Source organism: Leptonychotes weddellii, chromosome 8, assembly GCF_054177405.1.
Source record: "Leptonychotes weddellii isolate Sample4059 chromosome 8, ASM5417740v2, whole genome shotgun sequence".
Taxonomy (NCBI): Eukaryota; Metazoa; Chordata; class Mammalia; order Carnivora; family Phocidae; genus Leptonychotes; species Leptonychotes weddellii.
The window spans coordinates 40,168,193-40,184,312 of record NC_138376.1 but is presented as its reverse complement, the minus strand read 5'-3'; the positions used below and the strand labels follow the sequence as shown (position 1 = coordinate 40,184,312).

The window sequence follows — 16,120 nt, the reverse complement described above, 5'->3', positions numbered from 1 at the left end:
TCTCTCTCGCCTGGACCACTGACTGTCCTTCTAGGAGGAGGCTGTTTTCGCTCCGGTGGCCTGCCACCCAAATCCATTTTCTGCTCAGCCAGACAGGGCTTTCTGGAACCTACGTCCTGCACCCTTGTGTCAAAGCTGCCGTCCCACTTGCAGTGAAGTCGTTTTCTCCCTCACTCCTGTGACCGGGGTCCCCCTCTTCTTACCTCTGCTCTTCTGCTCCTGGCCCTTGGGCTCTGCGTGGGTGGTTCCTCTGCCCAGATGCTTCATCCCCTGAATCCGTGGCTGGCTCCTCCTTGCCATTGAAGTCTCCACCTCAGAGTCCCCTCCTCAGGACCCCTCCCCCCAGCATGTACTGTGGCGTTTTTCTCGTTCACGTGTGTGTGCTCTGCCGTCCGTTGGTCTGTCCCCCCTGCCCCCGAGCTGCTTGTGAACGGCCCGTGCCCACCACCGTGTCTCGCGTGCAGAGCGTGGCAGGTACCGCGTGCTCACGAAGTTGTGCTTGTCAGGATGCGGGAGTAAGCTGCAGGCACGTCTTCTTGCTCTGGCCCCCAGCAGTTTTTAAAATCATGAGTCTCTTGTTTTTATAAACTCATAGATCTATTAAAAATTGAGCATTACATAAAGGTTTTTTAGAAAATGAAAAATTTCCCCAGATCCCTCCCCCTAAAATAACCGGGTTTTGGGGGGGGGTGCTTGATCCAGACATTTCTCTCTGCATTTATACAAGCAGAGTGAGGACAGCATGGCTGGACCAACCAATAATGTAGGAGGTCAACCTCCTTACTTATCATCTACCTTTGAACTACTGACTATTGATTGTTAGAAGACAAAACAAGACCCCCACGCTCTACTGGGGGGAGCAGGGTGGGCAGGCGTCTGGTCTCCCCTGCCCAACTTCCTTGGGAGGTCTCCATTCATATCTTAAAACCTGAAGTCTGAGGGGCACCTGGGTGGCTCAGCCGTTAGGAGTCTGCCTTCGGCTCGGGTCGTGGTCCCAGGGTCCTGGGATCGAGCCCCGCATCGGGCTCCCTGCTCGGCGGGAAGCTTCCTTCTCCCTCTCCCACTCCCCCTGCTTGTGTTCCCTCTCTTGCTGTATCTCTCTCTGTCAAATAAATAAAATCTAAAAAAAAAAAAAAAAAAAACACAAACCTGAAGTCTGATGCTCTGTGAGAGCCTGGTAGAGGGGGCCAGGCCCCTCACCCTGGACTGATTTCTATTAACAGCTTGGCCACTTAGAGCAGAACTCGAGTATGTGATTGTTCCTGAAGGACAAACGATGTTGGTATGTCTGAGTCTAGGTAGCAACCAGCTGTGTTATGACTGGGTTCTGCTGTTTCTGTGGTTCTGTTTGTTCACCAAAAAGGAAGGCTGTGGGGGCAAAAGGAGAGATTGTTCCAGTTTGCTCGGGCCTCCCTTGGCCCCTAGGTTAAGGAGAGAACAAAGGATTTCAGGAGTTCCCCCAGCACCTCTGCCAGTGCCTGTCGGGGACCAGGATTGGGGCAGGGTTGCCACACTCGGCCCCCTGGGATCTCAGGTCCTCGGCCTCCGGCCCCCAGAGGGCACCCCGGCCCCCAGAGGGCACCCCGGCCGCCCTCAGGCAGCTGCCTGGCCCGAGGTCTGGAAAAGGCAGTGAGTCATTTTCCTCTGACTCCCCCGCCCTCCTCCCTGCACTCCTTCCCTGTACTCCCTGAGGACTAGACATTTACAAGCAGGCAGCATTTTTCTGGGGAGGTTCTTTGCTTGTTGGCTTCAAACTTCTGACCTCCTTGTCCCCTAAGAAAAGGGGCCAAGCCGAGGAGGGTTCCTGTTTAAAATCACAAGGTCATCTGGGCTTTAGGTTTCTCTCAGTGCTGTTTCTCTTGGCCAGTCTGTCTTCGGGCAGAAATGTCCCTCCTACCTCAGTCCCAGATGGACCATTTTCTTAAGTACATTGCTGCTTCCTTGGGATGTTCTCACCGGAGATTTCCCTGGAATGACAGGGTCGTACTGTCCTAACCTTCTCTGAGGGACTAGTAAGAGCCTTGTTCTTCCCTCAGAAGAGAGAAATTGCCTAAAGCATTCATCATTGATTCATTCATTCGACCAACAAGTTTTTATTGGATTCTTGTAATGTCAGCCGACTCTTGCTCACAGAGGAGTGTTTCCTCTTATGTTTTGTAATTTTGGATTACAGACTCCTCTTTAGCAGGGTTTTAGGTGTGAGGATCCTGTACATCCTTGGATGAGAGTATGCCCCAGTGGTATCACTGGCCCAACAGTATTAATAATACTAATTTCTAAGCTTGGTAGTTCTTGGACCATACGAGGGGTATAAGTTTGAACTCCAAACTCATGTGAAAGTGAACCTGAGGTTACAGATTTTCAAGGGATGATATATTTTGCTTTTCATCCCGAGCCCAGGATGAGCAGAAAGCTTCTTTAATCTCTCTTTATGGGTGGTCAGACTGTAGTCTACCCTTTGTCTAGTGCAACCCAAACTAGTGCAAACTCTAGTCTAACCGTCTTTTGTAGCTCTTCAGGGGTCCTGCTTTTACACAAGGGTCTTGGATTCCACCTCTGGAGGCCCTGTCTTCTGTTCTCATGTGGGCACGAACACCCTGGCCCCAAGACTAATGCCCTCTGGGCTGCCCCAGCCTCACCTCACTGCTCTGGCTTTTAGCCTCCTGTCCCTTTGGGATCCCTTTCTGGGAAAGCCCTTTGCATTTAAGAGCATTCTTGTTAGATGTCATCCAGCATTTCTGGAGGTTTCATGACGGGAGGGTTTTCAGGTTACCTCCCTTACTGTACAATAGGCCCTGGGCTAGGTGCTGGAGGTGTAAAGAAGGGCATGGTAAGACCCTGGTGGGAAGGAACTTGCAGAGTAATGGAGACCTCTCGCGATAACGACCCAGTGTGGTAGGCACTTAGGAGGCCTATGGGGTGAGGCCTCCTGGGGAAGCCTGTGCGGTCCTGCATTCTTTTTATTCATAGCGATGTGAAAAGCCAAACTAGGCTTTTCGTTTTTCCAGTCCACTTGCTTATTCATTCTACAAGCATTTCCTGAGTGCCTTCATGCCAGGCATAATGCTAGACGCATAAACATAAGCTATAACATTTATTTCTAACAATAACTCTGCGAGGGTATTTTTATCCTCATTTTCAGACGAGCCAACTGAAGCTTAGGGAGACTAACTTGCCCAGAGGATACAGCCGGTGAGTGCCAGGCCCACGTCCAGACACAGGTCTTCAGCCCCCAGACTAGGGCTCTTTCTGCGACGTCATAGCTCTGTCACAGTGAAGAAGCCGGCTGAGGGCCGGGTGGCTCCCGTGCAGAGAGAGAGCCTTCATTTTTCATGTTTCCTGTCTCTTCCTCTTTCTGGCGCTGGGGATTGGGTGTGCCTCTGGCCCTGCCCAGGGCCCCAGCGGGTCTCCTAACCTCCTGTCTAAAGGCCGTCTCTCCTTGCCCACTACAGGAAGGATATTTAACAAACCCAAGAAGCCTCTGGGAAGACTACCCACACGTGTGCCTCCCGTGAGTATTCGCAGGACTGTCTCCGGGGAGCAGCAAGCCGGGCCGCTGGCAGGAGCCGCTCACAGCCCGAGCCTTTTCGGACACCGTGGTGCACACGGCAGTCTTGTCTGGGAGCTGCTTCCTGCTAGTGCGCTTGACTGGAGACTCCCAAAATGAGGTCTCCTCACTAGCCCCTGTCACAGAGGTGACGTTTTAGCCCCGCCGGCAGAGGCTGGGTGGCTTAGAAATTATACAACAGAAATTTATTGCTCGCAGTTCTGGAGCCTGAAAAGCCCAAGATCTGGTGTCTGGTGAGGGTCTGCTTCTGGGTTCAGAGAGGGCGGTCTTCTGGTGGTGTCCTCCTGTGGAGAAGCCTGGGAGGAGCCCTCTGGGGTCTCTTTTACAAGGGCACGGATCCCATTAATGAGGTCCCCGCCCCCATGACTAAATCACCTCCCCAAGGCCCCACCTCCTAATACCGTCACACAAGGATTCGGATTTCAGCATCTGAATTTTGAGGGACACCCACTTTCAGCCCACAGCAGGTGCCTACACTGTCAGAGACCGATAACGGAAGCGGAGCATCTCTGTAAAGTTCTCTGGGCCTCGTACCTTCTTGGTGACCTGCACCCCTTCACAGTGCACCTTCCTCCCAGCCTTGCGCGGCTGGTGCGCCTTCTCTCCTGCTCTGTGCTGCCGAGACACCAGGAGGGTCTGCCTCCCGCGGGAGGCCCTCAGTGCCTTCCTGAGACCCTTCAGAGCAACAGCAAAGGGCTTCGAGCTGCGATGCCTCCTTTGCCACTTAGCTCCGTTCACTCTTCAATAGAGTGGTGCCCCATCTTCACTGTCTGTGCTCAGCCTTCCCTTCTCTGAGCCAAGGAACCCTCCGCTGTACTCTTCACCGTTTTTGTTTCCCACCACGGACTCTGCGTCCCGTGGAGTGCTCTGGTCTGTGGAGCAGGGTCCCTGGGCTCGGGGCCTCCCTCCGGCTCCTGGACCAGCTCCTCGCACAGTCCAGGCCCCCTCCCCCCGTGCTCATCCCTCCCGTGTGTCCCTACCGTGTGACTCGTTCCCTTGTCTCCAGCTTCCAGGTGAAGTTTTTCTACCTGTGTCAGCTGGCCTACTGGCTGCACGCACTTCCTGAGCTGTACTTCCAGAAGGTACGGAAGGTGAGTACTCCCCAGCTGGGAAGCCGCACGTCCCCCCACTGCCCCCTGCAGTAAGCCGCTGGGCCTGAGCTGGGTGGGGTGTGTCAGCGGGTTGAGGAAGATGCTGAGCCAGCGAAGTTTCCGCGAAGATCTCCCTGAGAGCAGGCCACCAGCGCGTCTCCTGCCTCCCACGCTAGACGTGTGGCTTTGCAGGAGGTCTACCTCTTGTCTTCTGGATAGTGGATCAGAGGTTTTGGCCTTTCTCGGTCTTTTTTTTTTTCCTTCTTAAATAGCCTCCCTCTGAAATACTTCCAAAAGCCCTGTTCCCCAGTCCCTGTCTCTTCTTTCTCAACCCAGTCCCGCCCCGCGGACCGGAAGCTGGTGCCTCGCCCTCTGGCTTGCCAGCAACCTGGTTGCGTGGGCCTCTGGCGTGATCTGGGACCGGCTGGGTGAGAGCAGCCCGGCCCGGCCCACCGTCATCCCTCTGCACCTCCCCTCCGTTCCTGCATCTGGAGTTGGGGGCAGGGGGGCACGTTTACCGTCTGCTTCTCTTGTTTGCAGGAGGAAATCCCCCGTCAGCTGCAGTACATTTGTCTGTACTTGGCCCACATAGCCGGAGCATACCTCTTAAAGTGAGTGAGACCCCGAGCCGGTCAGACTGCCATGCCCTTGTATGTCCATGCAGCTCTCCACACAGGCACTCGATGAGGAGGCATTTATTAGGCACCTTCTGTTTGCCAAGCACCATGCGAGACCTGGGAACACAGAGGTGGCAATTGCTTTATCTTGAGTGGTTCATGCTCAGCCCAGCGGGAGAGACCATTGTTGGCACAGGTCAGGACCGCTCAGTGTGACCGGCGTGGGGCTCCAGTATGTATGCTCGGCCGTGGGAACCCAGAAGAGTGACTAAGTCCTCCCGACACAGAGCCAGGGGAGGCTTCGAGGGCTGGTGGCACTTGAACCATAGCTTTGAAGTCGCAGGAGTTGCCATAGTGTTTGGCCTTGAGTGTCTCTTACAGAAAGAATCCTGTTGATGAGTAGGATATGTCATTGCTAATTTGGAATTTTCTTGAGCTTTATCTGTGCAGCATAGAACACCCTGTCCTTTCTCTGGGCCGACATTTTGAGGGTTTGCGATGGATAACTTTCTGCTAGGCTCCCCGGAGGTCCCTGAGCCCATCATCTCCCAGACCCTCACGGCTGGCGTCCTGTGAGGGTGACTGGCCTGGGGTAATGGAGTTAGGAGGAAGGCAGCTCTTGCATCTGCTCGCTTATCTCTGGAGGCTGATACGGCATCAACTCCTGGCTGGGTCTTTGGGGAGCAAAGGTTATATGGCGGGATGAGCTCTGTGCTCGTGCAGTACCCAGCAGCATGCGGTGAGGACCTGGGTGAGATTGTGCAGGCAGGACCAGGTAGAAAGAGCGCTTCCTGCTGTTGGGTCCTTGCTGTATCATCACTCTTCCTCCCAAAGACAGGAGATGCTCTAGGATCTGTTTATCTCACGTCTGACATGTCCCAGGGAAGGAGATGGACAGGAGTCTGACCCTGTTCGGGCAGAGTCCTGTGATTCTTGTGTTGGAATCAGAATAGAACCGAGAGGGTAGGGAGCAGCAGACCCTCCAAAATGAGGCCCATTCCATTCCCCGGTGATGCTGGTGCAGCCGTCTCTCTGCTCGTGTAAGGACCATGATCTCCCTTCTCCATCCTGGTTCTGGTTTTCCGAAGTGAGTGTGAGGAAAGGAGAGATATAGGATTTCCCCAGGAAGACGCACCTCTGAAATGCCAACTGATGCATTGGTGTTCGTTTTGGTGAAGAGCTTGACTTTTAGAGGCCTTCACTCAGCACATACCTGAGCTCCTCCCCCGGGCCAGGCGCTGCCTTAGGAGCTGCAGTCCCATCTGGCTGAAGGAAGACCAAGGCCTTGCTCTCCTGGGTGTCCATTCTAGCGGGTGGCAGACCATTAAGAAAACTGAGTTTCTGGGCACCTGGGTGGCTCAGTCGGTTGAGCGTCTGACTCTTGATGTCGGCTAAGGTCACGATCTCAGGGTTGTGAGATCGAAACCCGCATTGGACTCCTTGCTGGGTGTGGAGCCTGCTTGGGATTCTCTCTCCCTCTGCCCCTACCCCATTCCTCTCTTAAAAAAAAGAAAGAAAAAATAGTTTCCTGTGGTGCTAAGTGTGATGAAGAGAATAATAAAGCTGGGTAATGGGAGAGAGGGACTTGTCTCCTTGGCACCTTTGTCATGTGGAGGGAAGACTCTCTCAGGAGGTGACTCAAGTGGAGGCAGGAATGACAAGACTCAGGCACGTGAAGATCTGGGGGGACAGTGGTGCAGGCAGAGAAACCGTAGGTCAGAGGCCCTGAGGTGGGAGTGGGTGTAAAGCCCATTGTGGCCGGAGTGCAGAAAGTGAGGTTTGAGACGAGGTCATGGGCAAGATCATGTTGGACTTTCCAGGCCATGTGAGGACATTGGCTAGTTTTCACGTCATTCTCTCGAGCATCCTCAGGATCCCGAGACCCTCCCCGTCCATCTTGCCCTGCCTTGGTCTTGTTGGGTGGAAGCGGCGGGATCCGCAGTTAGCACTGCCCGTGGGAGCGCTCCCACATCATTTCACTCTGCAGTCCTACTGCGTGTATTTGAACGACAGTTGACCTTCTGTAGCAAACTGCCTAAGGAAGTCCGTAATGACCCCGTGCCTGGAATTGAGCAGAGGGGGGGTGTCTGAGTGGGTGGTGCTAATGTTTTAAGAGGCTGGCTCATTAGCATGTATTTTTGCGTTATGTTGAGTTTTGCCTCTCCATGTACCTCTTAGCCGCGAAGACTTGGATAATGAAAAACCAGACGGTGGGAATCCCTTGTATTTCTACCTGCAAGGCTTGGTCCCTTGTTCTAAGCACCTTTTATGTGCTTGGTCCCGGCCGGGCGAAGCATGCAAGGGGACAGGTGCCGTGAGAGCCAAAGCCCAGGTTCACCGGGGGGGAGGGGGAGGGGGGATGCGGACCCAGACAGGCCAGGTGGACAGCCAGGGGATTCAGTATTCTCTCCAAGAATCCTGCAGGCTGAGGAGGGCCAGCCAGGGAGAGGTGACGTGGAGGCGGAGCCCAGGGTGCCGGGCCCTGGCCTCTGCTCTCCATGGCGTCCGGGGGGGTAGGGGGGAGGACTGAGGCTTGTCCTTTTCTCCCAGCCTGAGCCGCCTGGGCCTCATCTTGCTGCTGCTGCAGTACTGCACCGAGTCCCTCTTCCACATGGCTCGACTCTTCCACTTCGCAGACGAGAACAACGAGAAGCTGTGAGTGGCACGAGGCCCACTGGCCGGTTCGGAGGCGCCGTGGGCAGGGGACTCCTGTGAGGCCTGCCTGGTGGGAGGCTCCTGCCCAGGGTGGGAACTGCCCCTTACCTGCAGGCGGCAACCTGAGGCTGTTTTTCGGAGCCTCTTATTCTAGATCCCTCCTCCCTCCCTCAGACACCCTACTCGGCTACCCTCGCATGCTCTTTCCATGTGGGGTTGCTTCCAGAGAAGTGGGTAAAGGTTCCCTCATGGGCCCTAAAGGCTGACGTCCCTTTTCCGCCTCCACGAGCAGGTTTAATGCCTGGGCTGCTGTATTTGGGGTCACCCGCCTCTTCATCCTCACCCTCGCCGTGCTGGCCATCGGCTTTGGACTTGCTCGCATGGAAAACCAGGCCTTTGACCCCGAGAAAGGGAACTTCAACACCTTACTTTGCAGGTGAGTTGGGAAGAAGCCCAAGGAGAGAAATTAAGGCTCCCTGAGCCCTGCCAGGAGCCTCCTGAACTTGGCACAGTTTGGAAGGTCGGGGGCAACAGACCCGAGTCTCCTGCACGTTGATGTTTCGCTGGAGATCTCTAGACAGCAGTCCTGACAGGAGAAGGAATACCAGCCTTCTCCTTCCGGCAAGACCGTCTTCACTGGCTGGCCTGGCCTGCTGGGACTGCGGTCAGGGTCCCCAAGTGGGAGTCCCCTCGCCCTTGCCCAGTGCTTCGTGGTGCACGATGCGTGTCCTGTCCAGGCCCTTGATTTACAGCCACGCTTGGACTCTGTACGGTGGTGTGCTAGGCAGCTTGGCCAGTGGCCTTCCACAGCGGGGAAGGGGGCTAGGCAGGGAGGAAGCCATTGTGTTTCCAGGCGACCCTGGGGCCTGGGAGGGTGTGTGATTTGTCCGCTGTTGCTCAGCTTTCCAGTGGCATGCTAGATGAGAAGCCACTCTTCTAGAATTATTTTGCTGTATCTTGATTCAATTCATTTGAATTCTTTCATTCTATGTATGAAGCTTAAAGGAGTCCCGTTCTGTGCTGTGGCTACAAGAGAGGCCATGGTGGCCATTTGACTAGGAAGCTGGACATGCGCCTGTCACCTCCTGCTCCCTGGTCTCCCGCGCCCCCATCCCTCTGTCAGCACCCGTCCAGTGTGCTAGGGGGGAGACTGGCACGCTCTCCCGGGCGCAGGTGGCGGGGTGGGGGCTGCGGGGTGCCCCCCCAGCCCCCCTGAGCCTGGCCCTCGGTCCTCCGCAGGCTCTGCGTGCTGCTGCTGGTGTGCGCCGCCCAGGCCTGGCTCATGTGGCGCTTCATCCACTCCCAGCTGCGGCACTGGCGGGAGTACTGGAACGAGCAGAGTGCCAAGCGGAGAGTCCCCGCTGCCCCCAGACTGCCAGCCAGGCTCATCAAGAGGGAGTCTGGTGAGTGCCAGGCCCCCGGGCAGGTAGCGGTCCTGGCTGGGAGGGATGGGGAGGAGCGCAGGCCCTGGGCCCGCAGGCTCTCCCTGGACCAGTCCTTCCCTGGGCCCTGACGCTTGGGCTCCTGCCGGGGCCTCACCGGCTCGTGGCTGGGCAGGGGCCAGGGACACGTGGTGGGGGTGGGGAGCTCTGGCGGGAAGTGTGGCCTCGAAGTGGCTTCTGAACGCTGGCCAAGATCTGCCGCCTGTTGCCCGGACGGCTCTGTCCTCACCTGCCCTCTCGCTCTGCGTCGCACCATGCGCCTGCCTCCCAGGCTGCTGGCTCGTCTTCCGTCTTCGGGAGTGACTCGGGGACACGGTGCCAGGTGGGCGGCAGGGGTGGGACGCCCACTTCTCCTGTGGCCCAGCCACACCCCCGTAACCGCCGGCCCCGGGCCCCCGGCCAGCCCTGCCCTTTCGGTCCAGCCTCTGCTCTGACTCACCTGCCTGTCTCCAGGTGCGGGCCGCGGGGCCAGGGCTCCTGTGTGTTTGGAGCAGGGCGGGCGCGGCTGGGTGTGGGGGCTCTGGCCGGGTGGGAGTGGGTGCGGCCGCGAGGCTGCAGCTACAGCGACTTGGAGCAGGCACAGGGAGGAGTTCTCCACAACAGTAAAAAGATAGCACAGTGTTTTCTGCCAGAGGATCATCGGGCCTCCGAGTAAGGCCTGTCCCTGCAGCCTCTGCGGCCTCCTCTCCGTTCTCCCCTCCCCGGGAGCCGGTGCCCTGCAGGCGGCATAGAGAAACCGAGGCCGCTGGGGGTCTACGCTGGCGGGGTCTACGCTGGGCGGGGTCTACACGATTCCATCTAGGATCTGGTCCAGCCTGAGGCCGGGGCAGGCCCCAGCCTGTTCCTGGGTCCCCCCTCTGTCACCTTGGCCCCCTTCTGCTAAAGGATAGTCAGGGACCCCCCAGCCTCCTGCAGAGTCACACTTCGGGGAGCAGGAACCCCCTGGGAGCCGTTCTCGGTGGGCAGCTGCGCTGGGCACCCCCCCGGCCTGGCCCGGCCCGTGTGCCCTGCGCCTGTCCCACGGGAACACCACGGCTGTCTCCCTTCACTTCCTAGGTTACCATGAAAACGGAGTGGTGAAAGCAGAAAATGGCACCTCCCCACGGACTAAGAAACTCAAGTCTCCTTGAGGCCAAAGTGCTGGAACAGGGATCCTCTTGCGGGGGCCCAGCAGGGAGGTGGGGAGCCCGGCCCCCACCACTGCCTCCCCCCCTCCTAGTCCTGTTGCTGCCTCTCAAGCAGCAGGAACCTGTCTCCAAACGGGGCTTTTCCTCCTTCTTATTTCTTGGCTTTCTCTTCTTACTCTTCCATAAACCATTCTCAATAAAACCAAAACTCTTCTTCTTTCTCTCCCTCAAGCCACCTCATGTCCTCACCTCTGTGCTGTGTTGGGTTTTCTAGAAGCCCAGGCTCTCATGGTTCTGTGTTGGCTGGCCTCCTCTTTCTCTTCCTTCATGGCTGCTTCCTTTGACTTTTCACCATATTGTGCAATTTTTCTCTGTCTGATTTTTACAACGAGAGGGAGCTCAAATTGCAGTCCTGGCCATCCGACACCCAGTATCAGTCCCCGGGACCTGTCAGAGTCAGAAGCCTCGTGCCCCAGAGCCTCTGCCCAGGGCCGCTTGCAGGCCCCTGGGGGGCCCCCGTGTTTGGGCAAGGAGAGGAGAGACCAGTCCTCTTGGATCATCATCTCCAGGTGCTGATTAACTGAGATGTATGATTCCAGTTGCGCACGCACCATCGGAGGCCCAGCAGCACTACCGCTACTCGGAAATGCCACGGTGTTTGGCTGTGGGGCACGGCGACCCGGGCCCGAAAGGTGGTGGTAACTGTGTTGGGTCCCGTGACTCAAGACCGCTTCCCGGTGGCCGGTCCCAGACGGAGGCCAGTCGGCCCTCGCTCTGCTGGGGAGGTGCTGAAGGAGGACAAGTCTTCCCACCCACTAGAGCAAGAACAAAGCATACAGAGAAGGTAACGGCGGCAGAGATGATGGAGTGGGAGCCCTAGGCCGTTCTTCAGCCCCAGCCCCAGCCCCAGCCCCAGCCGCTTTTTCAACCGTTCACCAGCATTCAAAACCCCACCCAACCACAGTTACCAGAGCGGCCCGGCGGATGCTGGTCCCAAAGCCCAGAGCCAGGCGGCCCGGTGAGGGGCTGGCCTCGCTGCCTGACTTGGTCTCTCCTGCTGCAGGAACACCAAGGCCCCCACTGGCCCCCTGGTGCCGCAGGGAGGTCGCCGGGCTGCTCACCCTCTGGCTCATCTGTTGAGTGTCTTTGGGCTGGTCGTCGTCATCCCGTGATATTTGAGCACACCTGCAACATTTTAGACTGTACGAAAGTGGGACTCAGAATGATCTGCAGGGTAGATGAGCAGACACCTGTGCCAAGGGGAGGCTTCCGCCTTACCCTCCCCTCTTCCTTCTGTTCCACCCAAAGACAAGGCCTCCAAGTCCATACAGGGCCTGGGGAGGACTTCCAGAAGGGGTTAGGCTTAGTCCTAATTAAGAACTCGTGAACTCTGTGCTGAGGTGCGGGGAGCAGGTCTTGGTGGGCGTAGAAATGTGTCAGTTGAGGTGCTGGTCCTCTTTCTGACCTCATAGAAGCTAAACCTTGGATTATTATCCTAAAAAGGGGGAGATGGGCCTTTTCATCAGGGTAACTCCCCTCCTCCATGTCACTTGCGTCAGAGATAGATTAAATTTTCCAGTGACTGAGGGATTTGTAGAGCCTCCTCTCTCTGTCCAGGCTAAGGCTATAGAAATGGGAAGAGCTGCCGTTGGCCTCTGCTTACCCTTAGGAAGCGGGATGGCCTTTTTGGAGATCTGCATCTCTCCCATTCTTCCCTGACACTTCTCTGGGCTGCAGAGTAGAACGTTGCTAGGAGGGTGGCTTGGTACCAACCCAGCAGACCTGAGCCGGGACCCCTTAGCCATTTGGCCCAATACCCCTGCCCAGGCTGTGGTTTCGTTCACGCTCCCCACCTTGCCTGGTGAGGGAAGGGCGTCCAGCCAGCAGCCTCCAAAGCTGCCCCATGAGCCTCCCTGCTCAGCCCAGCCCTCCGCTTGGCCATGTCCCGGGCAGTGTTCTGTTCCCCCCAAGGGGCTGCTCCCTCAGGTTAAACTTTGGCTAAACTTTGGCGGGTACGCTGTGAGCTGCGGGCCGAGAGACGGGGCAAGCCGCTCGAGGCCTGCATCAGGCAGTCTCCCTTCTCGTGGCCAGAGGTCTAGGTGTTTGTTGCCAGAGGCCACCAGGCTCTGTGTTCCTGAAGTGTCCTGCAAGCTTTTGGCGCTGGGGCGGGTGTGATTCAGAGGTGGTACCACTGCCCCAGGGGCTGGGGCTTTGTTTCTTAAAGGATAGGGTGTGCGCAGGGATGAGGGTTAGTAAGATATTTTTCCGCTATGTCAACACCCCTGAGACCATGAGTAAGGCTCGCGTGTCACCAGCCGGGCCTTAGGAACGATCGGAGGGGAAGGGGGGATCAGAGTGATTGTAGGGAGCCTTGTCACCCTCCTGGCATCCCGGCCACGTTTATCTCTGAGCAGAGCCCGGGCTTTGGCAGGCTGGCTCAGAGCAGGGTGCCAGGGGCCCAAATAACCCCACCTCATCCTGTGAGCTGCTTGTGCTGGCTTGTCCTGATTTGGCCACCTTGGCTGTCGTCTTCAGTCTTAAACTAGCTCTCTCCTGTTCCCAAAGTGCCAAGCCATCGGTGAGGGCCCTGCCAGATAGCTCTGAGATGCTAATCTACCTCAGCAACAGCCGCCTCTCTCTAAACATCCCTGCCCGGCGCAGGCGCGGGGGAGGCTGAGCAGGTGGCCGTGGGCAGGCTGGGGGCGGGGCAGGGCGGGGGGAGCCGGGGCTGCTGAGGTTCAGTGGTGGGAAAGCTATTTTTACCATCAGGCTCTGATAGCTGCACTATTAATAAGTCACACGTGTTCTTTTTGAAGGTAGGGAAAGGTTCGAGAGGAAAGCAGGCAGGGCCAGGAGGGGAGCTGCTTCTCCCCCGTTCTAGTCCATTCTAACCGCGTGTGTGTGTCTGTGTCTGGGCCACCAGACCTAAATTGTTGCCGAGAACCTTTTGTGTTTCTGTCTCAAGGCAGCGCTTACTAACATTTCAGACACCAAAATAGACCTTGTGCTCCGGCCACCTTTGCAAATGCCGCTCTTGACTGGAATCCCTTGGACTCCAGAGAGCCCTGAAGCCTGGCTTCGGTGTTCTTCCAGGGGAGTGTGCGGCCGGGTTTTCCTTTAGGGACCTTCCTCCTCCGTGCCCTTTCGCTTTTTTTCTAAATGGTGAAGGAGAGGTAGAGGCAGAGAGTACGCCCCCTCCCAAGATCCCACAAGAGAAAAATCTATTCCCTGGACGCCTTTTTAAATTTGCAGTGGCTCGCCGGGCCCCCTGTGGCTCGGGAAGGCTTGGTTTGGATATATCTTGCACAGGTTTCCGCCTTCCCAGTCGGGTTTGGCTCCCCTGCTGACCCAAGTGAACACACTTCGTTCGCGAATGTCGTGGCCGCCCTCTGTTCCTCCCTGGTGGAGGCAGGACAACAGAGTGGTCTGTCTTCCCTCCCGCGGCCTCCCCTGCCCGCAGCCCTGCTCCTGCGAAGGAACTCTGGGTACAGCCGGGGAAGCGGGTCGTTGTCCGAGCGTGTGAAACTTCCGTGGAACCCCTCTCCGGCCCTGGCTGGCCCAGGAGGCAGCCTTCACCCTCTCGCTTTTCTCTGGTTCCCACAGGCATAGTTTACCTGCTGCTGCTCGTCCGCCGCCTCCCCTGCGGCCCGCTCGGTGCCTCTTGTTCTAGAGGTCTCAGAAAAGCACTGGGACTGCTGTGTTCCGTGCTGACCCTGTGCTCGGCGACCCGAGAGTGCTTGTCCCAAGCAGGCCCCCCTCCTCTTTGTGTACGAAGTGCCTTACTTGCCGTGGGGCCTCCCAGCCTCCGCACGTGCTGTGTGGCCAACCCCACGTGGCAGGCCTCTGGGGCGGGTTGTCCTGTGCAGCCAAGGACACTGGACCCCGGTACATTCCATGCAAAAGGGACACAGATTGGGAGTTTGGCCTCATTTGTCTCCGTCCCCCCCAAGGTGTTGGGGTTCATGGTATGTTCTAGGTTTTGTTTCTGGTTTCTCCCTTGTGTCGGCTTTCTGGCCCACACGGGTGGCTGCAGAAGCCTTGAGGGCCTGGCCGCAGGCACCTGCACCTCCTGCCTGTGGAGGGAAGCCCAGGGGCCTGGGGGCACGAGGCCCCCCACTGCCAGCCCTGCTCTGCCAGGCCTCCCAGCGCCCCAACCCCCCCCATTAAAAAGAAAAGTAGCCTGGCTATAACTTTTTCCAATCTATTTTGCCTGCCATTCAACCCACAGTTGATATGATCAAGGTGTTTACTCTTACTTCCCAGTCACAAGTGTTTGCTCACAGACCCCGGTCTGACGGTGGGTCTGGTCTGGCCGTTGCAGAGTTTCTCCGCGCTCCTAACTCAGTGTTACCTATGTTAGCAGCCGCAGCTGCCCACCATCCCCTTGCTCCTCCGGGTTGTGCAATAACTCCTCCAGCCCGTGGTCTTTCCACAGGCCCTGCTGTCCCTAAGCGCCCTGCAGCCAGGAAGGGAAGGGATCCGTGGGAGGGGGGTCGTCCTCCCCTACCGAAGAAACGTGCGCTACTTTCCCTTCGTCGCGGTCATCTCTCCATCCTGGGTGGGTTTCTGTGGCACTCTCCTAGAACAGTGTAGCGTCGCCTTAGAAGGCCATAGATTTTTCTTTAAAAAAAATCAGTTGAAAAGGAAAAAAAAAAACATCCTCATGATGGGGCATTAAATAAATCTGTGTCTGGGAATAAGATCTCTTGGGACACCTGAGATGTCACCGTCACTTTAAGAGCATTCTAGAGTTTCTTGTTCTTGTGGAGAGGAAGGAGGTGGTTCTGAGGGGCAGCCACGCATGCACTGTTCACTGACAGGGGCTGGCTGGGGCTGTAAGCTCCGCCGTGTCTTTGGGTACAGATTCGAGTGTTCATGTGAGGAGACCCCACACCTCATTTTTCAGTTCTTTTGTTCAGTAAACACCTAAAGGATGAGCTGAGGCTGCTGGTGCCGTGAGCAACTCATAATGCAAATGTGGACAAGTTGTCTTGTTTTTCTACTTTAGCCTGTTCATGTCATGGACCAAATTTCAACTAGGAACTCAAGGAAAATTTGTACCTGCCGTATTTATGCTTTCATGTAAAAGGTGGGGGTTTTTTTGGGTGGGGGTGGGGGGGTCTTTTTACTTTCAGTGAACTTTTTTCAAAAGCCTTTCCACTGTTTCTGGTTTTAAAACAAATTACAGTTTTGTATGGATTTTTTAAATGTACATTTTGAAACAAATCAAATATTTTTGAAATAACTGAATAAAAGGCATAGAATTATCAGTCTCATTGTCTCTGGTCACTTTCCTTATCTTCCTTTTTAATCTGGATGCTTACATTTGTTTTCACTTGAAAAATAATTTTGTGTCCATTTTAATCTCATACCATTTTTCACTCTAACAGTCCTTTCTTGTATGTCTGTTTTGAGCTGTATTTGTTCGTTTTGGTCCCAGGAAGGAGGGAATTGGAATGAAGGATGGAGAAAGTTATCTTGAGTGCTGGGTCATTCTAGGCATTTTTGAGTCTAACCATAAAGTAGAAAAGCGGAAAGGTGTTTTCTTGACACGGGGTCTGCCGCCAAGCTCCATGGGGAAGCACTGTGAGCTTGCTGCATGATGCAGTCACGGGCTAAG

The 16,120-nt window shown here is 56.2% G+C and overlaps 1 protein-coding gene across 5 annotated transcripts in view; it reads left to right on the top strand.

Moving 5' to 3' along the window:
• The window catches only part of TRAM2 (translocation associated membrane protein 2), a 67,533-nt gene extending 51,763 nt beyond the window's left edge, over positions 1–15,770 (top strand). For all 5 annotated transcript variants that reach the window (XM_081828412.1, XM_006748667.2, XM_081828415.1 and 2 more), the window contains 7 exons: positions 3,453–3,511; positions 4,575–4,659; positions 5,200–5,270; positions 7,827–7,931; positions 8,224–8,367; positions 9,171–9,334; positions 10,430–15,770. In XM_081828412.1, coding sequence (XP_081684538.1) covers positions 3,453–3,511; positions 4,575–4,659; positions 5,200–5,270; positions 7,827–7,931; positions 8,224–8,367; positions 9,171–9,334; positions 10,430–10,503 — 702 coding nt within the window. In that variant the 3' untranslated portion in view covers positions 10,504–15,770. The remainder of the gene's footprint in view (positions 1–3,452; positions 3,512–4,574; positions 4,660–5,199; positions 5,271–7,826; positions 7,932–8,223; positions 8,368–9,170; positions 9,335–10,429) is intronic.
• The last annotated feature ends 350 nt before the right edge of the window (positions 15,771–16,120 follow it).